Here is a 24702-nt window from a genome sequence, read left to right on the forward strand (position 1 = left end):
GCCCAGAGTAAGTAGAAGGAAGAAAATAATAAAGATTACAGCAGAAATATGTAACGAAGAGACTAATATATATATCAATGAATCCAAGAGCTGGTTCAACAAAATTGATGAACCGTTAACCAAACTCATCAAGAAACAAAGAGAGAGGACCCAAATAAATAAAATCAGGAAATAAAGTGGAGAAGTAACCACCAACACCACCGAAATTCAAAGGATTGTAAGAAAATACTATGAACAATTATCTGCCAACAGCTGGACAATGTGGATTAAATGGACAAATTTCTAGAAAAATACAACCTCCCAAAACTGAATCAGGAGGAAATCAGAAAACCTGAATAGGCCCATAACAACTGATGAAACAGAAGTAGTCATAAAAAACATACCCAGCAAACAAAAGCCCTGGTCTGGACAGCTTCACAGGAGAGTTTTACCAAACATTCAAAGAAGAACTAACACCTATACTCCCCAAACTATTTCAAAACATCCAAGAGGAAGGAACACTTCCAAAATCTTTGTTTGAGGCCAGCTTTATCCTAATCCCAAAACCAGATAAAGACACTACAAAGAAAGAGAATTACAGGCCAATATCCCTGATGAACATAGATGCTAAAATCCTCAACAAAATATTAGCAAATTGCATCCAACAATATATTAAAAGGATAATACACTGTGACCAAGAGCGATTTATTCCAGGATGCAAGGCTGGTACAATGTTTGCAAATCAATAAACATGATGCATCACATAGATAAATTGAAAGCTCAAAATTACATGATCATATCAATAGACATAGAAAAAGCATTTGGCAAAATCCAACACCCATTTTTGAGAAAAAATATCAGTAAAGTGATAATAGAGGGAGTATATCTCAAGATGATAAAAGTTATTTATGATAAACCTACAGTGAACATCATACTCAATTGGCAAAAACTAAAACCATTTCCCCTAAGAACAGGAACAAGACAGGGATGTCTACTTTCACCACTCTTACTCAATACAGTGCTGGAAGTCCTAGCAACAGTGATCAGACAAGAAGTAACACCAGGGGTCTTGATCTGGCATCTAGAAGGGTTCAGGAACCTGTAGAAGGTGCTGTGCGTAAATTAAATAAGAATCCAGAGACAAAACATAAATTTGAAAGGCATTTGGGGGGGCAGAGGAGCTTGGCTAAAAGAAACCAAGTTCTCCTTGTCTCAGGACCCCTTGTTTTTTATTAACACAAATTGTCCTAAGGCAAGGCAGAGATATACACATCAAAGGGTAGGGTTAGGTACAGAATCCATTGTCAGATTGGTAGAGTTATACCTCCGGCTGTTCAGGTGTTTGGCCAGGAGGAGGCAATATCATGTAGATTAAGATGCCCTGAGCTGTCTGGCAGCAAGCAATCATCCTTTTCAGGTTTGGGGAAATGCCTTTCAGCCACTCCAGATGATTCAGCCCTGCTGATATGCTGGAATTGGCTTCCGGCAAAGAAGAAATAAAAGGCATCCAAATACAAAAGAAGGAACTAAAACTCATTATTTGTAGATGACCTGATATTGTACATAGAAAACCCTGAAGACTCCACCAAAAAACTACTAGATTTCATTAATGAATTTGGCGATGTGGCAAAATACAAAATCAATACCCAAAAATTGATGGCTTTTTATACACCAATAATGAGTTCTCAGAGATACTAAATAAACAATCCCATTTATCATTGCAACAAAAAAAAAAATTAAGATACTTAGGAATAAACTTAATCAAGGAGGCAAATGACCTTTTCTCGGAAAACTACAGAAAATTGGAAAAAGAGATAGAAGAAAACATAAACAAGTGGAAGACTGTACCGTGTTCATGGATTGGTAGAATCAACATCATTAAAATGTCCATACTACCCAAGCAATGTACAGATTCAGTGCAATCTCTATTACAATATCAACGGCATATTTCACAGAGCTAGAAAAAATACTCCAAAAATTTATATGTAATGAAAAAAGACCCTGAATAGGTGCAGCAATATTGAGAAAGAGAAACAGAGTTGGAAGAATTATAATACCAGGTTTCAAGTTATACTACAAAGCCACCATAATCAAAACAGCCTGGTACTGGCATAAGAACAAGCATATATAGATCAAAGGAACAGAACAGAGAACCCAGAAATTGACCCAAGCCATTATGCTCAATTAATATTTAACAATGGATACAAGAGCATACAATGGAGTCAAGACAGTCTCTTCACTAAATGGTGTTGGGAAAACTGGAGAAGTACATGCAAAAAAAAAAGGAAACTAGACGAACAACTTATACCATTCACAAGAATAAACTCAAAATGGATAAAAGACTTAAATGTAAGTAGTGATACCATAAAAATCCTAGAAGAAGCCATAGGCAGCAAAATCTCAGACATCTCTCGTAGCATTATATTTACAGATACATATACTGAGGTAAAGGAAACTAAGGCGAAAATAAACAAATGGGACTACATCAAAATAAAAAGCTTCTGCACAACAAAACAAAAAGAGTGCAATGATACATCTGGTAAAGGGTTAATACTCAAAATATATAAGGAAGTCATACTACTTAACAAAAGAAAGACAAACAATCCAATTTAAAAAACTAAGCAAAGGACCTAAATAGACACTTGTCCAAAGTGGACATACTGATGGCCAAGAGACATATGAAAAAATGCTCAAAACCATTGATCATCAGAGAGATGCAAATTAAAATGACAATGAGGTATCTCCTCACACCTGTCAGAATGGCTACCATCAACAAATGACAAGTGCTGGAGAGGATGTGGAGAAAAGTAGAACCCTCGTACACTTTGTGGTGCGAATGCAGACTTGTGCCACCATTATGGGAAACAATATGGAATTTCCTCAAAAAACAAAATATGGAACTGCCATTTGACCCAGTGATCCCACTTCTCGGAATATATCCTAAGAAACCCAAAGCACCTATCAGAAAGAATGTATGCAATCCTGTGTTTATAGCAGCATCTACACTAATAAAAGAGAAAGATGCTAATTGACCATACCTCCGCTACACCCACAGCCAATCATGAGCGATACGCAAATAAACCCAACAAAGATGGAGGGTAAATTTGATATGCAGGCGGGGCAGGCAGCGCCTGATGTGGCCTGCGGGGTCTAGGCCGCAATCCGGACCAGGCAGTGCCTGATGCCCCCCACAGAGTCCAGGCAGTGATCAGGACCGGGCAGGCCCATCACCTGCAGGGTCCAGGCCATGATTGGGGACCCAGGCGGCAGCACGGGCAGCGCCTCACGTCGCCCGTGGTATCCAGGCCACAATCAGGATCTGGCAGGCCAGGCATGCACCACCTGATGCCCCCCATGGAGTCCAGGCGGCGATCGGGACCGGACAGTTCCAGCAAGCAGCACCTGATGTTGCCCGCGGGTCCATGCCGTGATTGGGATGGTGGGCAGCACCTGAAGCTGCTTGCGGGGTCCAGGCAGCGAACGGGACTGGGCAGGCCCGGCGGGCAGCGCCTGACGTCGCCCGCGGGGTCCAGGCCGTGATCGGGGACCCCGGCAGGCAGCACAGACAGCCCCTGACGTCACCCGCAGGGTCCAGGCGGCAATTGGGACCAGGCAGGCCCAGCGGGCAGCACCTGAAGCTGCCTGTGGGGTCCAGGCAGCAATTGGGACCTGGCAGGCCTGGCGGGGAGTGCCTGACGTCGCCTGCGGGGTCCAGGCAGCAATCAGGACCGGGCAGTTCCAGCAGGCAGCGCCTGACGTCCCCTGCAGAGTCCAGGTGGCGATTGGGATCAGGCAGGCCCGGCGGGCAGCGCCTGACGCTGCCTGTGGGGTCCGGTCGGCAATCGGGGACCTGGGTAGGCAGGGATGGCCAGGGTCTCCGGGATCACTGCCTGCCCCTGGGCCATCTGCGGACATTGCTGGAGCAGGTCTGGGTTGAACATTTTAATGAAAATGGGATGCCTGCGCCTTGTCCCTGGGGAAGAGAGGGAAGTGGGCAGGTAGGAGGCACAGGGGCTTGGAAGTGACTGGGAGCAACCTGCAGGTGCGCTACCAGGAAGAGGTGCTGAACCATGAGGATGCAGAGGGCTGGCTGATGGAGGCGCACAAAGGTGCAGACAAGGCGGCTCTCGCTGGCGCTGAGCTGGAAAAGTGGATCGACAGCCTGATGGACGAAATCGCCTTTCTGAAGAAGGTTCACAAAGAGGAGATCACCGAGCTGCAGGTGTAGATCCAGTATGCTCAGATCTCCGTGGAGATGGACGTGTTCTCCAAGTCCGACATCTCCGCTATGCTCAAGGACATCTGCGCCCAGTATGAGAAGTTGGCTGCCAAAAACATGCAGAATGCCGAAGAATGGTACAAGAGCCACTTCACCGTGCTGACCGAGAGTGCTGCCAAGAACACCTATGCGGTGCACACCGCCAAGGACAAGGTATCCAAGAGCCGCCGCTTGCTGAAGGCCAAGACCCTGGAGATGGAAGCAAGCCGAGGCATGAACGAAATGCTGGGAAAGCAGCTGCAAGAGCTGGAGGATAAGCAGAATGCCTACGTTAGTGCTATGCAGGACACAGTCAACAAATTAGAAAATGAGTTGAGAACTACAAAGTGAAATGGCACGATGTTTTAAAAGAATACCAGGACCTCCTCAGTGTGAAGATGGCTTTGGATGTTGACATTGCAGCTTACAGGAAACTGTTGGAAGGTGGGGAGACCCGGCTCAGTTTCGCCAGCGTGGCAAGCATAGCCAGCGGCTACTCCCAGAGTTCCCAGGTCTTTGGTCGATCTGCCTACGGTGGTTTACAGACCAGCTCCTACTTGATGTCCGCTCACTCCTTCCCTTCTTAATACACCAACCACGTCCAGGAGGAGCAGATAGAGGTGGAAAAGGCCATTGAGGCTGCAAAAGCCGAGGAAGCTAAGGATGAACCCCCTTCTGAAGGAGAAGCTGAAGAGGAAGAGAAGAAGGAAGAGGCTGAGGAAGAGGAAGAGGTAGAAGGTACCAAGGAAGAATTTGAGGATGCAAAGGAGGAAAATGAGGTGAAGGTGAAGGAGAAGATGCCCAAGAAGCTGAGGATGAGAAGAAAGTTGAAGGTGCTGGGGAGGAGCAAGCAACCAAGAAGAAAGATTGAGCCCCCCTTTTCTTAATTATTTCAGGAATAATCCTCCCAAAACCAGGTCAACCCCGTCACCAACGAAGCAGTTGAGTTCCCGATGCTATATGAATTAAGAAGCCAATATATATAACATTCTGAGGTGACTCAGATTGGACATTAAATGTGCTATGACTTTTCTCCTTATGCAGAGTATCTGTTTGCTTGCAGAGTGGCTTCCTGGCTTGCTGCCAGCCTGTGCATGGTCCATGCTTATGAGTTCAGGATCTATGACAATGTGAATAATTCAGATGTTTACAATAAAGACACATGAATACATGAATTCACTGATGTTAATGTTAAACTTCATGGGAAAAATAGTCCTTTGAATCTTTGGTGGTTAGAAATTAAAGACCTCAAATCATGTGCAATAAACAGTAAATAAAGTTACACTGAAAGACGAAAAAAAAAATACATTAGGGGCCAGGAAACGTTCAAAGAACTGGGGAACCATTCCCAAATCTAGAAGGGAAGTCACAGGGTGTACATTATTGCTGCAAATACAGTATTTTCTACTGCTTACAACATATACAATGTAATGTATTAGATGCCTTCCTATGGCATGAAGTACGTATTCTCATAGAGTAATACTGGTAGATATGTTATGGCAGTATGTCATATCCTATCTATATTAATAAAAGGGTAATATGCTAATTAGACCATGAGACCTTCCAGAAGTCCTTCCGGACAAAGCCATGGTGGCGGGGCCGAGGCAGAGGCGGTTAGGGGTGGTCAGTCCAGGAGGGGAGGGCAGTTGGGGGCAAGCAGACCAGCAGCATAGTGGTTAGGGGAGATCAGGTAGGCAGGCAGGTGAGCGGTTAGGAGTCAGCAGTCCCGGATTGCGAGGGGGTTGTTCGACTGCCGGTTTAGGCCCGATCCCACAGGGGTCCCAGATTGGAGAGGATGCAGGCCAGGCTGAGGGACACCCCCCGCCCCATGCACAAATTTCGTGCACTGGGCCACTAGTAGTCTATAATAGCTAAGATCTGGAAATAGCTCAAGTGCCCATCAGTAGCTTAGTGGATAAAAAAGTTGTGGTATATTTATACCATGATTACTATGCAGCAATAAAAAAGAAGAATCTCTTACCCTTTGAGAGAGCATGGAGGCACCTGGAGAGTACCATGCTAAGTGAAATAAGTGATTCAGAAAAAAGACAAGTATCACATGATTGCACTCATGTGGAATCTAAGTAACAAAATAAACTGATGAATGGAGTGCATCCGGAGAAATGGAATCATGGAACAGAGTGCAGAATATCAGAGGGAAGGCGAGGGAGGGTGTGTGGGTGGAGGTAATCAACCAAAGAGGGAGGCTTGGGCTACCCAGCTGGCACTGCTGCGGAGGGTGTATGGGGCCTCCCTCTGCTGGGCATTCTATCACAGAGCCCCGGCTTGGTGGGCGGGGCCTACTTCTTTAGGGTGACCCATTGCGGAGCCCCCACAGCGCTGTGGCGGGTGAGCGGGGCCTCTTTCTGCAGGGGGATCGATCGCGGGACTCGCAGTCTGCGAGAGGGCACAGGCTGGGCTGAGAGACCCCCCCAACCCAAGTTTACGAATTTCGTGCACGGGGCCTCTAGTAATAATCTATACATATAAAAACCCAGCGACCTGAATGGTGGAATGACCGTAACAACCAGTCGCTATGATGTGCACTGCGGTGGCCAACCAGCCCGGTTCCGGGTCCCCATCAGCCCCCTCAACCTCACACAGCCCCTCCACCCCCCCTCACTGGCTGCAGCACCTCCCCCTGACCAGTTCTGCCCCCGATTGGACCCTCCACCCCGATCAGGGTAGGGCCAGCTGGCTGGGGGGAGGGGCTGTGAGTTGTTGGCTGGCTGGCCCCGCTCCTGATTGGGGTGGGAGGGGCCAATTGGGGGCAGGTCCGGCCGGCCAACCTCCTGCAGCCCCTCCCCCTGGCCAGCCTGGCCCCAATCGGCCACCATCAGAGCGGGCTGGCCGGACCCCACCCATGCACGAATTTGTGTGCTGGGCCTCTAGTAATAAATAAAAATGTGGAAGTTTATTATAAACTAGAGGCCCGGTGCACAAAATTTTTGCATGGGGGTGTGTGTCCCTCAGCCCAGCCTGTACCCTCTCCAATCTGGGACCCCTCGAGGGATGTCCGACTGCCCGTTTAGGCCCGATCCCACTGGGATCGGACCTAAATGGGCAGTCGGACATCCCTCTCACAATCCAGGACTGCTGGCTCCCAACTGCTCACCTGCCTGCCTTCCTGATTGCCCCTAACCCAGGGGTGGGCAAACTTTTTGACTCGAGGGCCACAATGGGTTCTTAAACTGGACCGGAGGGCCAGAACAAAAGCATGGATGGAGTGTTTGTGTGAACGAATATAAATTCAAAGTAAAGGAGCCGAGGGGAGAGCAAGAGAACCGGATAGAACAGCCGGATCCGGCCCGCGGGCCATAGTTGGCCCACAGCTGCCCTAACCGCTTCTGCCTGCCAGCCTGATCACCCCCTAACCACTCCCCTGCCAGCCTGATTGATGCCTAACTGCTCCCCTGCCAGCCTGTTTGACCCTAACTGCCCTCCCCTGCAGGCCTGGGTCCCTCCCAACTGTCTTTCCCTGCAGGCCTGGTCACCCCCAACTTCGCTCCTCTGCCGGCTTGGTCACCTTTAACTGCCCTCCCCTGCAGGCTTGATCGCCCCCAACTGCCCTCCCTTGCAGGCCTGGTCCCTCCCAACTGCCCACCTCTGCTGGCCTGATCGCCCCCAACTGCCCTCCCTTGCAGGCCTGGTCCCTCCCAACTGCCCTCCCTTGCTGGCCATCTTGTGGTGGCCATCTTGTGTCCACATGGGGGCAGGATCTTTGACCACATGGGGCAGCCATCTTGTGTGTTGGAGTGATGGTCAATCTGCATATTACTCTTTTATTAGATAGGATAGAGGCCTGGTGCACGGGTGGGGGCCAGCTGGTTTGCCCTGAAGGGTGTCCCGGATCAAGGTGGGGGTTCCCTTGGGGTGTGGGGTGGCCTGGGCGAGGGGCCTGTGGTGGTTTGCAGGCCGTCCACGCCCCCTGGTGACCCAAGCGGAGGCCCTGGTGTCTGGGGTTTATTTATCTTCTACAATTGAAACTTTGTAGCCTGGAGCGGAGCCAAGCCTTCTGCTTGCTCCATGGCGGCAGCCATTTCTATTGGGATTTATGATTGAAACTTTGTAGCCTGGGCCAGCCAGGGTGTGCAGAAAGCTTGGCTTCCTCCATCGCCAGGTGCAACCCTAGCCTCCTGCTCTTTCCAGCTCTGTGGCTGCCACCATTTCTTTTGGCTTTATGTATCTTCTATCACTGAAATTTTGTAGCCTTGAGTGGAGGCCTAGGCCAGTAAGGCAGGCAGAAAGCTCGGCTTCCTCCCATTGCCGGGGAAACCCAAGCCTCCCTCCCTCCTGCTCTCTGTGGCCGTAGCCATCTTGGTTGGGTTTATTTGCATATTCACTCCTGATTGGCTGGTGGGCGTGGCTTGTGGATGTAGTGGAGTGATGGTTAATTTGCATATTACTCTTTTATTAGATAGGATGTACACAAACTTCCCCTGCGGGAGGAGTCCCCTATTGGGAAAAACCTGCTCCCTCTAATGGGAAAAAATCAGTTCTGATATCTCAGTTTCTTTGTCTATGATTTTATAAAGGCTGGCAGCTCTTTGAATATGTCCCTTTCTAATTGGACTCTTTCTTTTTTTTTTTTTTTTTTTTTAATCTTTATTGATTTCAGAGAGGAAGGGAGAGGGAAAGAGAGATAGAAACATCAATGATGAGAGAGAATCATTGATTGGCTGCCTTCTGCACGTCCCCCATTGGGGATCAAACCCGCAACCCAGGCATGTGCCCTTTACCAGAATCGAACCTGGGACCCTTCAGTCCGCAGGCTGATGTTCTATCTACTAAGCCAAACCAGCTAGGGCAGGACTCTTTCTTAATTTATTTCCCCTGTGCTCTCCTAATCAGTCACTCTCCTGCATGATATCAGTTTAAAAGTTCAAAGCCCACTGGGTGCCCCCCTCTTCTTTTTCCCCTTATTTTATTACATTCCTCTAGCCTCTGTGAATGTATGTCTTCCTCCCCCAGGAATCCCCTTTATTCCCTAACTTCCCGACTTGTCTCTAAAATTTCTTTCAAATCCAAATATGTCATTCAGGTGCTCCTTCAGTTGCCAGGAAGTAAGAGGTAGTGGTGAAATCACCAGTTGGCTAAACTCTGGGTGATAGAGACTCTAAGATTAATGACCTAGTGTTACTCATTAAAATGGAATTGGAATAATTTCAGCATCATCAGAAAATTTTTTTGGTTAGAATTTTGATTCTGTAATTTTGGATTCCACTAGTTTGCTTGCATTTTACTCTTTCCCCATGCCTCTGTGAACAGTTTTGTCATGTGCAGTCAACTGAATGCTCTGTGTTACTTTGTAATTGCTCACTAAACTGTATTTTCTAGAGACTCCTTAGGGTAATTCTTCTCATGAATATAAATCTGAAAATTGAATAAGTGTGTCCTATTAGCAGTGATCTAAGGATATCATTTAGAAAAAAAATCAATTAGCCAAAACCGGTTTGGCTCAGTGGATAGAGCGTCAGCCTGCGGACTGAAAGGTCCCAGGTTCGATTCCGGTCAAGGGCATGTAACTTGGTTGCGGGCACATCCCCAGTAGGAGGTGTGCAGGAGGCAGCTGATCGATGTTTCTCTCTCATCGATGTTTCTGACTATCTATCCCTCTTCCTTCCTCTCTGTAAAAAATCAATAAAATATATTAAAAAAAAAATCAATTATATATTCTTTCATTTGGCAGAGACTTAAAATACTCAAGTGGGAGTTTACTAAAGAAGTTCCAGCTGATCCTTGAATATACCTTTGCTGGCAAGTTTTGCTAAATTGCATCCTATTAATTGGAGCTTATTATGAATGCCATATCTCCCAGTATAACAACTGCCTTTCCTCAGTAATGGGGAGCGTATTTTAATACCTACTTCCTTTGGTTAGCCCTAATGGATATCAGAGATTGTGGAGGCCTGTTGGTTTTTCTCAAACATTAAATATTATTCTCAATATTATCTAGAATACTTATTAATATGTATCAACTAAGATGTAAGGTAAATAAGAAGAAAGTTGAGTAATCACCTTTCTGCACCAAGCCAATGAGAGTCTATTTCAGTGGGGAGCCTGGAGAGTTTTTCATATCTTGTGTGTATAAAGGGATAGAGTCTTAGGCATATGGGTGAAGATTATTTCACAATCTCCTTTTTCTATTGCTTTAAAAATCTGGAGGCTTAGTTAATTCCAGTTTCAGTTTTCTGCTCTTAGTACAGTTTTATTATACACTAGAGTCCCGGTGCATGAAATTCATAGGCCGATCAGAGCTGATCTATGGGGTGATCGGGGGGCCCCTGCTGACACCTGCCTTGGCTGGTCTAGTGCCACCCGCTTGCTGGCCCTGCCCCCCGCCACCGCTGCCACCGGTCACCTCCCTCTTCAGGGCTACCAGCGGGTGATCGGGGAGGGGGCGCCCACTGGCACCTGCCTTGGCTGGCCTGGTGCTGCCTACTCGCCAGCCCCACCCACTGCCGCCACTGCCGATTGGGGCCTGTGGGCTGCATTGAGCGTCTACCCCCTGGTGGTCAGTGTGCATCATAGCGACTGGTCATTCTGCTAGTCGTTCTGCCAGTTGGATGATTAGCATATTAGGCTTTTATTATATAGGATTCTCTGACTCTCTCCTTGGAGAATGAGTAAAGTTCATCATCTACCTTTGTAAAAGATTTAATCTGGGTCCCAACTGCAATTCCAATTGGCCTGGCCTGGATCTTTACCTGAAGAATTAGGATTTTCACACAAATAAAAATCATGATCAAAAATCAAAAACATTCATTTTAGTATAATAAATGCCATTTAAAACTAAAATCTCCAAATATTGAAAAGCTTACTGAGCTCTGTTCAGTGACCTCCTTTATTTCACCAATGGTCACCATTACCCAGTATTATTACTGTTCAGTGAGAGAGATTTGGAAACTCATTCAGGTACATGTAGTTAAGAGTGCCCTGCTGTTTGACCTCCTGGAACTTAGTTGAAGGTCTTTCCACTTTCTGTGCTTCAGACAACAGAGTGGACTCTTCCTCCTGGATCCTTTCACTGTTCACCACTGTAGCTGTCTGGCAAAACAAGGACCCAGTGTCACATTTAACTCCACTCTACCTTTGTAAGTGTAGTCATCTTTCCCAGATGCCGTTGTTTGTGGCCATTTTATTAGATAAATCATATACACAAGAATTCTGCCCACCTGCATCAGTATTCCAAAGCCAGAGCTTCTATGTAGATGTTGTTCCTTACTCATTCTGCAGGATGATGTATCTATTAAGCAATCACTCAGGCCATGCCTTGCTCTGGCATCATTCTAGACACCGGGCACACAGTGGGCAAAGTGAAATGTGGTCTTTGTCCTCAGGGAACAAATACATGGTTTACTAGGGGGAGAGACCAAGGCAGCAATGTGGCAAGTGGAAGGATTACCCAGACTAATGTGGGGGGAAGTCAAGGTAGCTTTGCCCTGTTATGATTTCTTATTTTATTACCTTTCAGTAAACTGTTGTCACTTTATTGGGTATTTTGTTTTGGGGATTTCAAATATGTTAGTAGTTTCTTCTCATGATTTTAACTTTGTCTTTTAGTGCATACAGTGCCCCTATTCATTCTAGGGAACGCCTGTTATGTGAGAGCCATAAAAATCTAGGTTTTAAAGATTTAAAAATTGCTTTTTTCTTAATGGAGCACTGAAAAAAGAACAATAACCTTTCTGAGCAAATGAACTATTATTTTATATTTTTTTTATTCAGCAAATAGTTGAGTGCCAACCCCCTTCTTGGCAAAGCCATATTTCAATACAAGAAGCAGATAAGATTCTGAGCCCCCTCTCCAAACTTCCCTGGGTATTCACCATTGCACCTATTTTACAGACAGTGGGGCTGTTACAGACTACAAAAGAAGCCATAGGAAACTTCTGCTGCTTTAGAGGGAGCATATGACTCTTCTGTCTCTGGGTTAGGAATCAGGGGAACCAGTCGAGGCTCCACGGAGGAGCTGCTATCTAATGCTGTGACTTTTCTTAATGCTCAGAGTTTTACTTTCACTAAGGATAGTTTCCCCTCCCCCTTTCCTTTCCCTTTGCTCTTCCTCCTTCTTCCACCTCCGCCCCTCCTCCTCTCTTCTAGATGCCTCACCCCTGCTGCCTCCCCTGCCCCTCTTCACCCACATAGTCACTGTCTGAAGTGGCCTTGCTTCTTTAGTTTTATTTTTCACTGTTAAAGAGACCACTTCTCAGATGCCCTGTATAACACTGTAAGCCTAATTCAGGCCTCAGAAACACCTAGCTTTAACCTTGTAATTTCTTCTCCAAACTATTAGAAGACTTAAGAGCAGAATGTAATAGACTTTATCCCTCCCTCTCCTGTCCCTTCACCCTCTCTCCAGATGTTAAAACAAGAGGAGCTCTCATGGCTTAGGCCTGTCCCCTTGTTTTCTCTCTCTCCCCCTCTCTCCAGGTCATTGGATCATGCCCACAACTTACTCTGTTTGTGTGTCACAGACTCTCAGATTTCTATCTCAGTGCTGTTTCCTTTGTGCTCCAGACCTGCATGTATGCCGCCTAACTGTCATTCTCTGGGACATCTCAGATAGAAAACATCCACAGTCATCCTTGTAATCATTTTTCACCAACCTCTTCTGCCTGGTGTTCCCTGTCTCAGAAGGTGTCACCCATCCAGCTGTGTGACCTGGAAGTCTGGGATCTCCCACAGCAGCCCATCTTCACAGCTGTTGGGGTCACAGGAATCTCTGGAATGAGATTGCCAGTCTCCACTGTCAAACACTGGTCCTCTGTTAGGACTGCTTCATAATCTCCTGATGCCTCTTCCCATCAGCTATACTCCCTTCCAGCCCCTTCTCCCCTATGTAGCCGGAGGGGTCACTGCCCCCTCCACACTTTATCTCCAGTGATGAGCACAGAGCCTATTACTTACTGAGTGCTCAGTATTGAACAGTGAATAAAGTCCTCCTGTTCGACCATACCTGTCATTTATTGTTCTCATCCTATAGTCTTCTTTGTTGTATAATATTAGTCAGCTATGGCATTGTCATGTTTTTCCACTTCCACATTCATGTCAAACTTCTCAAAATCACTCAAGATCCTAAAGTACAGCCTCCTCTCCAGAGTCCTAATGTGTAATAGGTGTGAATTATTTCCCTTTTTTAACTTTTCCCGTCCCATTTATGAGCAATAATATTATTTAGCAGAAAATAATTTCTATTTTATTTGTGTATTTAACATCTCTGCACATGCCTTTTTAGAAATTACATATTTTAAGACTTTACAGAAATTATAAACTATGAATAATTTTAACACTAGATTTTGTATGTGTTAGCAAGTTTTTTAAGAAGTATGGATAATTAAATTTGTCCCTTTCTGATGCAGTTTCAGTTTATAAATGATAAACTGTAGAAAAAAGAATTCCATTGTTCAGAGAAATAAAACAGATTTTTACCAAAGGAAACTTTAAAAGACATTCTTTGTTTTTTAAAGTGGTGGGGCTTTGTGGGTATTTCTGATGTCTATCCTCAAACTAAATTGTGCCAGTTTGTAAATCCTATTTTATTTGGTTTTATTTTCTATCTTTAGCTGAAATAATTTTATTAAAAATGGGTTTATCAACCCATTTTAATGAAAACACGTGGTTTATCTAAGATGCTACTTCACACTGAAATAAGCCAGACACAAAAGGAAAAATACTGTATGATTCCACCTACATAAGGTATCTAAAGAAATCAAATTCATGGAGACAAAGTAGAAGAATGGTTAATAAGGGCTGGGTCAGGGAAATGCTGTATTGTACAGAGTTTCAGTTTGGGAAGATGAAAATGTTCTAGAGGTGGGAATGGATGGTGATGATCTCATAGCAGTATGAATGTACTTAATGTCACAGAGCCTTACACTTAAACATGGTTAAATGGTAAATTTTATAATATGTATATTTTACCACAGTAATACAAAAAGGTTTATCAACACTGCATGTAAATCTACAAAAACGTCAAAAGAAAGTTTCATTAAAAAACTACAGATAGAAAACGATAGGTTTATTCTTTCACATTCTTTGCTCTGCTTACTGAAACATTTGTTGTTTTGTTAAATTTGTATTGATATCATAGTTGATAGAGTGAGAAATTAACCTAAGGTTCCTGGGGTTTGTTCCTGCCTTGGTGTGTTTTAAGACCCACCTACAGACCTAACCGTTTTGGCTCAGTGGATAGAGCATCGGCCTGCGGACTGAAAGGTCCCAGGTTCCATTCTAGTCAAGTGCATGTACCTTGGTTGCGGGCACACCCCCAGTAGGAGGTGTGCAGGAGGCAGCTAATCAATGTTTCTCTCTCATCGATGTTTCTAACTCTCTATCCCTGTCCCTTCCTCTCTGTAAAAAATAAATAAAAATATATTTAAAAAATAAAAGACCCAGCTACATCCACACAGCCCAATTACAGAATGTGTGCATTATACATCAAACTATTTGAGCTCTTGACTTTTTAAAAATAAATATGATCAGGTAATAAATCCCTGTTTAAAGGCTGGTGAAATGTAATCAGACAATTTTATAATTTTTTTGTGTGGTAGTATGTGAGAGAAAAGTCAAGTTTTGCTTATCTCTGGCATTTTCTTTTCTTCCAGGTATACCTTGAAAGGCTTTTAACATATGCAGAGATAGATATCTGTCCAGCCAACTGGAAGCGAATTGTTCTCGGTGCGATCCTGCTGGCCTCCAAGGTGTGGGATGACCAGGCTGTGTGGAATGTGGATTACTGCCAGATCCTGAAAGACATCACAGTGGAGGACATGTGAGTGTGTGTGTGTTGGAGGGAAGAGCAGTGGAACTGTTTGGGAAGGAGATTGTGTCCCTTTTGAATGTCTTTATAGTATAGAATGAATGAATTTGACTGAATGTCTGTTGGGAGCTGATGATATATAATGAAGGCATGGTTGTGGAATATTATACATAAAAACCTGTATTTCCCTTCATTGTGGATAATGAATAGGTACTGGCAAAGCCTTTCTTTACTTTCATTAGAAAGGTGTAGAACAGTGCCTTCTGCATTCTGTGGCAGTTTACATTTGAGTTGTATCCCACTGCAGACTGATAACCCAGAGTTAATGTCCTGCACCATTCTTTCGTGGGCCACACAAAGAGCAGAAGAATTGTTTCTTTCTTTTCTTTTTTAATATTGATTTCAGAGAGGGAGGGAGAAAGATAGAAACAGCAATGATGAGAGAGAATCATTAATCGGCTGCCTCCTGCACGCCCCACGCTGGGGATTGAGCCCTCAACCCGGGCATGTGCCCTGACCAGGAATCTAACTGTGACCTCCTGCTTCATAGGTTGATGCTCAACAACTGAGCCATACCAGCTAGGCTCTTTTTAGTTTCAGAGTGAAAACTTCCACTGCTTTGTCATTCTTACAAGTTCAGTTGGTTAAAATGGGCATTCTTTCCCTGGCGCCTGTCATGCATCTCATTGTTAGGATGGCATGTTCTCCCCAGCTGGGCTCAAGTGCCCACAGCTCAGTGGAAATACCATAAATCCTGGGGTGGGGGGGCGCGCACCCAGGGCTCTTAGGGCAGCCTTAAGATTTCTCATATGGTTCAGTCCTCAGGTTTAGGTAAGGACTGTTAGCAGGAGACCTGCAGGCCTATTCCCTGGGATATCTGGGCTCTGGATTCAGAGCCTCTTAAGAGGAAGGAGCTGTTTTGGAAAATAATCAGGATGAAATACTTACAGTTACTTATAGTTTATAGTAACTTTTGACACTGCTCATGCTAAAATTTTTCTCACATTATTTGTTTGGCTTTCTTGAGGAAGCTTTAGGCTGGAGGAAGTTCCAAGCTGTATCCCAATCCACAGCCATTTCCCTGGACCAAATAATCCTGGGAATGCAGGATCTTCACGGTGCCTATGACTACTACTTTGTGGGATATCACATGGATTTCTCGCACCGAGAACAATTCGCTTGGGGTACCCATGCCTTGTTTACTAACTTTCTGGGCACCCCATTTTATGGCTCCTGTGAAGCATATTTGTTGATGTTCTTTGGGTCTTTTGTTGCAGAGCTCATTCCTGCTACTGACCTATGAAACTCCTTCCTGTGTCTGTAATTCTCTATTATAAAAACTAAGAAAAGTATAAAGAAGCCTTTGATAGTAATAAAAATAAAATTCTTGATTATATTTCAAAGGGAACAACTACAAAAAGAATTGTCATTCAGACCATAAAGGAGAAGGACATTTGGGTGCAAGGTGTAAGAAATGCTGACTTTATTGGTGGTGGTTCTCTCATCAACTGCCTGACACCATGTGACACTGAATTGCACCACAGGGATCATGATCATCAAGGTTGTCTCTTCTCCTTTGTGTAAAGTGGATAATGTACAACCAATGACTTGGTGTGGGTGGCCGTACTGAGGTTCTACAAGAGCAGGTAGAAAGGGATTCCCCACCATGAGTAGTTGTATCTATTTAAGTCAAAGAGGAAAATACCTCCTGAAGTCAGTGTAAGTCTCAAATCTTCTCATCATTTATATCCTGTTTCTGTAAGGAAATGAGATACAAATGCAAATTACAAATACCACAGAAGCATTAAAATAACAGAGAGCAGAGAAAAATGAAGAATGAAGTGTCTTAGGGGTTGGGAGGAGATTCTTTTAACATGAGAGCTGAGAGAACATGTTCATATAAGTAAGTACATGAATTTCTAAGACTTATTGTAATAGTGTCATTCCAGTGAATCTTTAAATGCTTTTAAAATTATATGTTAAAATCACATAGTCATCTATCAGTAAAAATTACTTAAATGAGCCTTCCAATTTCTTCAGTTTGTTAAAAGCAGAAATTGGAAACCACCTAAGGTTTTAGCCTGTCATTAGAGTTATTTACTTTTTTAACACCAAAAATTGGAATAAGTCCCTTTACTTGCCTTCTCAGAGGTTCTTCACCTTGGAACAACGAACTTGGTAAGGTAGGTGACTGGTATTCCTTCCCCTCCCAGAGTGGGAGAAGAGTAACAAGGAAAGAGAACCTGTACACTTGGTATATCCTTGGGCAAGTCAGTTTTAAGAGAGAGAAATGAAAGTTACTGATGTAGGAATCTGTTCCCTAATGCTGTTGGGTTCCTAGGTTTGCTTAGAGAAAGCCTCTGAGTGCTCTAAGGGAAAGCATATTCCAGCATGAAGACCAGTGTCCCTTTGAGCCCTGTAACACAGTGGTCGCCAACCTTTTGGACCACCGGTTGGCGACCGCTGCTGTAACAGATACCCAGTGTTCTGAACTGAATTATGTTCCCTCAAAATTTATATATGGAAGATCTAACCCCCAGTGCCTCAGAATGTAAATGTATTTGGAGATTAAGGTTTTTAAAGAGGTAATTAAGTTAAAACGGGTCATTAGGTTTGGCTCTAACCCATTATGACTAGAGTCAGACAACATGGTAGAATGACAGCCATATGAGGACACAGAGAGAAGATGGCCATCTGCAAGCTAAGGAGAGAGGCCTCAGAAGAAACCAAACCTACTGGCATCTTGATCTTGGACTTTCAGCCTCCAGAATTGTGAGAAAATACATTTCTGTTGTTTAAGCCATCTAGTCTGTGGCATTTTATTATGGCAGCCTAGAGACTAACATAGATTTTAGTACTGGGAATGGGAGTGTTGCTGTAGTAAATACCTAAAGATACAGAAGCACCTTTTGAACAGGATAGTGTGAGAAGAGTTTTGAGGCTAATATTGGAAAAACCATAGATTGCCTGAAAGAGATGATTAGTAGAAATAGTGTTAAAGGCAATTCTGGTGAGGACCCAGCAAGAAAACAGTGGAATTGTGGAGGAGACTTCTGTAATCCTGGAGTTTACGTAAGCAGAATGTCACTAGAAACATGAATATTAAAGCTACTTGTGAAATGAGACCTCAGAGATGAGGAACATGCTATTGGACATTGGAGGATAGGTGATCTTTGCTGTAAAGTGGCAAAGAAGGTGGCCAAATTGAGTTTTAATGTTTTGTGGAAAATAGGGTATTTATTTATTAATTATATTTGTATTGATTTCAGAGAGAAAGGGAGAGAGAGAGAGAAACATCAATCATGAGAGGGAATCATTGACCAGCTGCCTCTTGCATGCCCCTACTGGGGATCAAGCCCACAACTCGGGCATGTGGCTGGAATCGAACGTGACCTCTTGGTTCATAGGTCAATGCTCAACCTCTGAGCCACGCAGGCTGGGCATTTTTTTTTTTAATATATTTTTTTCAATTACAGTTGACATACAGTATTAGTTTTAGGTGTACAACATATTGATTAGTTATTTGTGTAACTTATGAAAAGATCACCCCAATAAGTCTAGTACCCATCTGGCACAATTCATAATTATTATAATATCATCTATCTATATAAAAGCCAAGCGACCAAAACGACAGGTCACTATGATGCATACTGCAGCTGGCCAATCAGCCCGATGGGGATGGGGCCAGCTGGCCAACCTCCTGCGGCCCCTGCCCCTGGCCCGCTGACCCCAATCGGGGCGGGCTGGCTGGACCCCACCTGTGCACGAATTCGTGCATCAGGCCTCTAGTTGACTATACTGTATTCCATGTGCTGTATTTTACATCTCGTGACTGTTTTTATTATTGGAAATTTGTACTACTTAATCCTTTCACCTTTTTCACCCAATCCCTCAACCCCCTCCCATTTGGCAACCATCAGTTTGTTTTATGTATCTATGAGTTTGTTTCTGTTTTGGTTAATTAATTTTGATTTTTAGATCCCACATACAAGTGAAACCATATGATATCAGTCTTTCTCTGATTCACTTATTTCACTTAGCATAAAAAGCTCTATGTCCATCCATTGCAAGTGGTAGGATTTTTTTATCGCTGAGTAATATTGCATTGTGTATATGCACTACATCTTCTTTATCCATTCATCTGCCAATGAACATTTAGGTTGCTTCCTTATCTTGGCTATTGTAAACAATGCGTTAGTGAACATATGGATACATATGTAGTAGGTGTACCGGTTAATGTGGATTTTTTTCAATAGATGAAGTTACACATATGTTGATATATATGCGATTTGATATGTATGCGATTTTATTATATTGACAAGTTTTAAAACCCCATATGTCAAATTTGCCGATATACTTAAAAATGTCGAATTTCATGCCCAAAAAAAGAGGATTTGCGGGAAGTTTTAGTTCATTACTTTATTTTGAAGAAAAGTGCTGCTGAATACTTTGGGAAGCTTATGGTGAAAGTGCTCCATCTCAAGATACTTGTGAACGCTGGTTTAAATGCTTTAAAAGTGATGATTTCTATGTGAAAGACAAAGAACGTCCAGGTCAACTGAAAAAGTTTGAAGACCAACAATTACAAGCATTATTGGATAAAGATGCGTGTCAAACTCAAAAACAACTTGCAGAAAGATTAAACGTTGCTCAGCAAACAATTTCCAATCATTTACAAGCAATGGGAAAGATTTCAAAGGAAGAAAAATGGGTGCCATAACAACTGAACGAAAGACAAATGGAAAACCGAAAAGTCATCAGTAAAATGTTGCTTCAACGGCACAAAAGAAAGTCTTTTTTGCATCGAAATGTAACTGGAGATGAAAAGTAGATTTATTTTGAGAATCCCAAATGCACAAAATCTTGGGTTGATCCAGGACAACCATCAACATCGCTACAAGGCCAAATCGCTTCGGAAAGAAGACAATGGCTCTGTGTTTGGTGGGATCAGGAAGGTGTGGTGTATTATGAGCTTCTAAAACCAGGTGAAATAGTTAATAGTGATCACTACCGACAACAAATAATCAATTTGAACCACGCTTTGATCGTGAAATGACCAGAATGGCCCAGAAGATTCGGCAAAGTAATTTTGCTTCATGATGACACACCATCACACACTTCAAAACCAGTTAAAGACACGTTAAAAGATCTTGCCTGGGAAGTATTAACCCACCTGCTGTGTTCACCAGACCTTGCTCCTTCAGATTACCACTTGTTCTGATTAGTGGCACACACATTTTCTGAGCAGCACTTCAAAACATACAAAGAAGTGGAAAATTGGGTCTCTGAATGGTTTGCCTCAAAACAAGAAAAGTTCTTTGGGACGGTATCCACAAATTACCTGAAAGATGGGGAAATGTGTAGCTAGCAATGGACATTACTTTGCATAAAGGACTTTTAATGTTTCTCTTGAAATTATTGTGTTTTCTTTGATTACAAAATCCCCATTATTAACTGGTACACCTAGTATTTTTAAATAAGTTTTTTTTGTTTTCTTTGGATAAATACTCAGAATTGGAATTGCTGAGTCTTTCTGTCTTGTTATAACCTTTGTTTTAAAGTCTACATCTGTTGTAGGTATTGCTCCTTCAGCTTTTTTCAGATTTCTATTTGCATAAAATACCTTTTCCTTTTCTTTACTTTTAGTCTGTGTGTCTTTCCATTAGAATATATATGGGTATTGCTTTCTTATGTATTCACTCAATGCTGTCTTTTGATATGAGCATTTAATCCATTAACATGTAAAAACTATTGATAGGTATGTAGTGATTGCCATTTTATTATTTATATTTTTGATCTTTTCTTCTCCTTAAAGAAGTCCCTTTAACATTTCTTATTTGTTTGTTTGTTTGCTTAAATATATTTTTATTGATTTCAGAGAGGAAGGGAGAGGGAATCACTGATTGTCTTCCTCTTGCATGCCCCCCACTAGATATCAAGCCCACAACCCAGGCATGATCCCTGACCGGGAATCAAACTGTGACCTTCTAGTTCATAGGTTGGTGCTCAACCACCGAGCCATGCCTGCCGGAACCTTTAACATCTATAATAATAAAAGCATAATATGCTAATTAGATCGGACGTTTTTCTGGACAACCTTCCTGACAAAGCTGGGGCTGCGAGGGAAGCCCAGGTCCTGGGTGCCAGAGGGAAGCCGGTGCCGGCAGCCGGGGGAAAGAAGGCCTACTCTTGCACGAATTTTGTGCATCGGGCTTCTAGTTTCTTATAATGCTGGCTGGGTAGTAATGAACTCCTGGGTAGAGTATTCTTGGTTGTAGGTCCTTGTTTTTCATTTCTTTTAATATTTCTTACCACTCCTTTCTGGTTTGCAAAGTTTCTGTGGAGAAATCAGCTGACAGTCTTAATGGGAGCTTCCTTGTAAGTAATTGTCTTTCTCCTACTGCTTTTAAGATTCTCTCTTTGTCTTGGTAAGAATTCTTTTTTTTCCAGTTGCATAGTATAGTATTCCATTGTGTAAATGTACCACATGCCATTTTAATTATGATGTGTCTTGCTGTGGATCTTTTTTGGTTCGTCTTGATTGGCACTGCACTTCCAGGACTTGTGTAGCTTTTTCCTTCACTAGGTTAGGGAAGTTTTCAGTCATTATTTCTTCAAATATGTTCTTAATCCCTTGCTCTCTCTCTCTCTTCTAGTAATCCTATGATGCAGATGTTGTTACACTTGATGTTTCCCAAAGGTTCCTTAAAGTATCCTTATTTTTTTTAAATTCCTTTTTCATTTTGTTGCTCTCATTGGATATTTTCTGCTTCCTTATCTTCCAGATTGCTGACTTAATCCTCTGCTTCCTCTAATTGGCTATTGATTCCTTCTAGCATATTCTCCACTTCAGATAGAGTGTACTTTATTTCTGACTGGTTCTTTTTTATGCTTACTATCTCTTTGTTGGAAGTTCTCACTGAACTCATCTGTTTTTTTCCTAAGTTTCTTGAGAATCCTTATAACCATAGTTTTGAACTTTGTATTTGGTAGATTGGTCACCTTCATTTCATATAATTCTTTTCTGGTTGTTTTTTTCCCCTCTGTTCTTTCATTTGGGGCATGTTTTTTAATCTTTCCATTTTGGCTGCCTCTCTGTTTTTGTTTCTTTGTATTTGGTAGATCTGCTATATCTCCCAGTATTGGTAGGGTTGCCTTATGTAATAGGTATCTTGTGGAGCTTAGTGGCACAGCTCCCTGATCACATGAGCTAGGTACTCCAGGAATATCTCTTTTATGGGTTTTGTGTGCCCTCCTGTCATAGTTGAGTCTTGATTGTTGCTGCCCTGTTTATGGATGGAGTTGACCCTCAGGCTGGCTATGAGGATTGACCCTGACCACAGTGTATGAGCTGCTGTGTGTGAGAAGTGGAATTACCCTTAGCAGGGTCTGGTGCCTGCAGAGATAGCCCTTTGGATGTGCTAATTGGGTCATGCTCTGATGTGTTTGTCTGGGGCCTCTTGGGAGGGACTTTGGTGCAGGTCAATGTCAGAAGGTACCCATGTCCATCTCTGGGATACCTGTTTGGAGCTACAAAATGATCTACATGTAGCTTCAAACAGTGGGCACCTGCCTCTGTGGCTGGAGTGCATATAGGAGGGGCCAAGCTGCATTCCAAAGTTTGCTTCTATCAGCACCAAGTTTGGGGGCAGGTCAGCAAAAGGCCCAAAGCATCCCAAGATTTGTCTCCACCTTTCAGCTGCCCACTAGGTTCAATCACTGAAAGAACTTCTGGTGGTACAAGTTGCATGAGATAGAATCTCAGTGAATCATCAGATAGGAGCGAGTGGTGTTCACCAGGTTGATAGAGATTCAAACTCAGTGCCAGTGCTGGGTTTCAAGCTACCCAGCAAAAGTCTAGTGTACACCAAGGCTAGGCAACAACCACCTAGGTCCTTGGGAACCTTTGTGGTGGGAGGGGTCTCGGAGCCTCAGGCTGAGGTCAGCAGAGTTCATCAGGTTCAAACAGATAAAGATTTAGATATGTGGAGGGAGGACTCTGCACAGGAATGGTGGCGCTGGTTGAGGCATGTGGGAAACATGGCCCTTGCAAGGTGCAAACTCAGCAAGGTGCGACCTCCTCAGGATCCCTCCAAGCAAGTCTGCACCACAGGCCCAGGTTGGCTGCAGCCAGCTGACTCCTCCACAGGGCCCGAGCTCAGCAGGGCAGGGCCACAGGCATTTGGGAGGGTGGGGCTATTGCATTATTTCAGGCTGCTGCCTTATGGAGGGGAAATATGGCGTCTGTGGATGATGTGGAAGAGGAGACTTTGTGGATGTCCCTTCAGCCCTCTCCTCGAAGCCACACAACCCAGTCTGTGCCTGGATGAGTCCCATTCACTCTGAGCCACTGCCCTCCCTCCTGTCAGAGCCCAGGGTGAGGTGGCTATGAATGAGATTTTATGCATTGGCCCTTTAAGATGGCACCTGAGTTTTTAGCCAACTCCTGTCTCTCCTTGGCAGACAGAATCCTCACAGGTTTTGCCAGCCAGATGCTGTGTGGACTTCTTTTCCCCAGTAGTGGTTGGTGCTCAGTTTTGGGGATCCCAGCATGGGGTTGAGACCCTTCACTCCTCAGGGGGGACCTTTGAAGCTCTGGATTTTCAACCGCCACACATGAGTGCAGGGCCAGCCATGTCTCCATACTTTCTACCAGTCTAGATGTGGCTTCTTCTGTAAATCATTGATTATAAGACTTTTGTTCAGCTAGTCTTCAATTGGTTATTCAGGTTGATCGTTCTATATTTTAGTTGTAAATCCAGTTTGGTCCTGGGAAGAGGTGAGTGTAACTTCTCCCTTGTCTGCCTCCATCTTTAATCCATCGAAATTCTTGTTTTATTAAAATGTTATCTGGGTCCCAGTATTTCACAGATCTCTTATTAAATCTCATTTAAATGAGGCATGAATAAATGTTATTTAAAGTAAAAATCATCCTGGCCAGTGTTGCTCAGTGGGTGGAGCATTGTCCTATGCACTGAAAGGTCACCGGCTTGATTCCTAGTCAGGGTACATGCCTGGGTTGCCAGTTTGGTCCCCGGTTAGGGTGCATACAGGAGGCAGCCTATTGATGTTTCTCTCTCACACTGATGTTTCTCTCACTCCCCCCTTCCCTCTTCCTTTTTTCTTTTTTAAATATATTTTTATTGATTTCTGAGAGGAAGAAAGAGGGAGAGAGAGAAACATCAATGATGAGAGAGCCTGATTGATTGGCTGCCTCCAAATTGAACTGTGACCTCCTGATTCATAGGTCAGTGCTCAACCACTGAGCAACACTGGTCAGGCCCCCCTTCTTTCTTTCTCTCTAAAAACATAAAATAACTAAAAACCATCCCAAATAAAACAAAGTAATATACTTTTATACTTTTATAAAATTTTTATACTTTTATAAAATTTAGCATAATATATACTTTTATACTTCTATAAAAGTTTTATACTTTTATAAAATTTAGCATAATATATATAATCTGAGTGTGTTAATTTTTTCACTAGACTGTACAGAAACAGCATGAAAATTATGCTATTTTCCAATTAAAAGACCTCACTGTGACTTCTTGGTCTTTCCATCTGAGACGCTCAGGCCTTCATTAGCAACTTGCTGAAGTTTCTTCATTCTGACTTGCCCAGTAGCTTCTTTCTCTAAAGCCACTCACCGTGCTCACATCCCAGCCTTTCTGCTCATCTGCTCAGCATTCCTATCCCTTGT

The 24702-nt window shown here is 43.5% G+C and overlaps 1 protein-coding gene across 3 annotated transcripts in view; it reads left to right on the forward strand.

Moving 5' to 3' along the window:
* The window catches only part of CCNY (cyclin Y), a gene marked incomplete at its 5' end in the record, with an annotated part of 221320 nt that overhangs the window by 189644 nt on the left and 6974 nt on the right, over positions 1 to 24702 (forward strand). For all 3 annotated transcript variants that reach the window (XM_080645034.1, XM_080645035.1, XM_080645036.1), the window contains one exon: positions 14845 to 15011. In XM_080645034.1, the coding sequence (XP_080501160.1) occupies positions 14845 to 15011 (167 nt within the window). The remainder of the gene's footprint in view (positions 1 to 14844; positions 15012 to 24702) is intronic.

This window comes from Plecotus auritus (assembly GCF_963455305.1).
Source record: "Plecotus auritus genome assembly, chromosome: 1".
NCBI classification, from domain to species: domain Eukaryota; kingdom Metazoa; phylum Chordata; class Mammalia; order Chiroptera; family Vespertilionidae; genus Plecotus; species Plecotus auritus.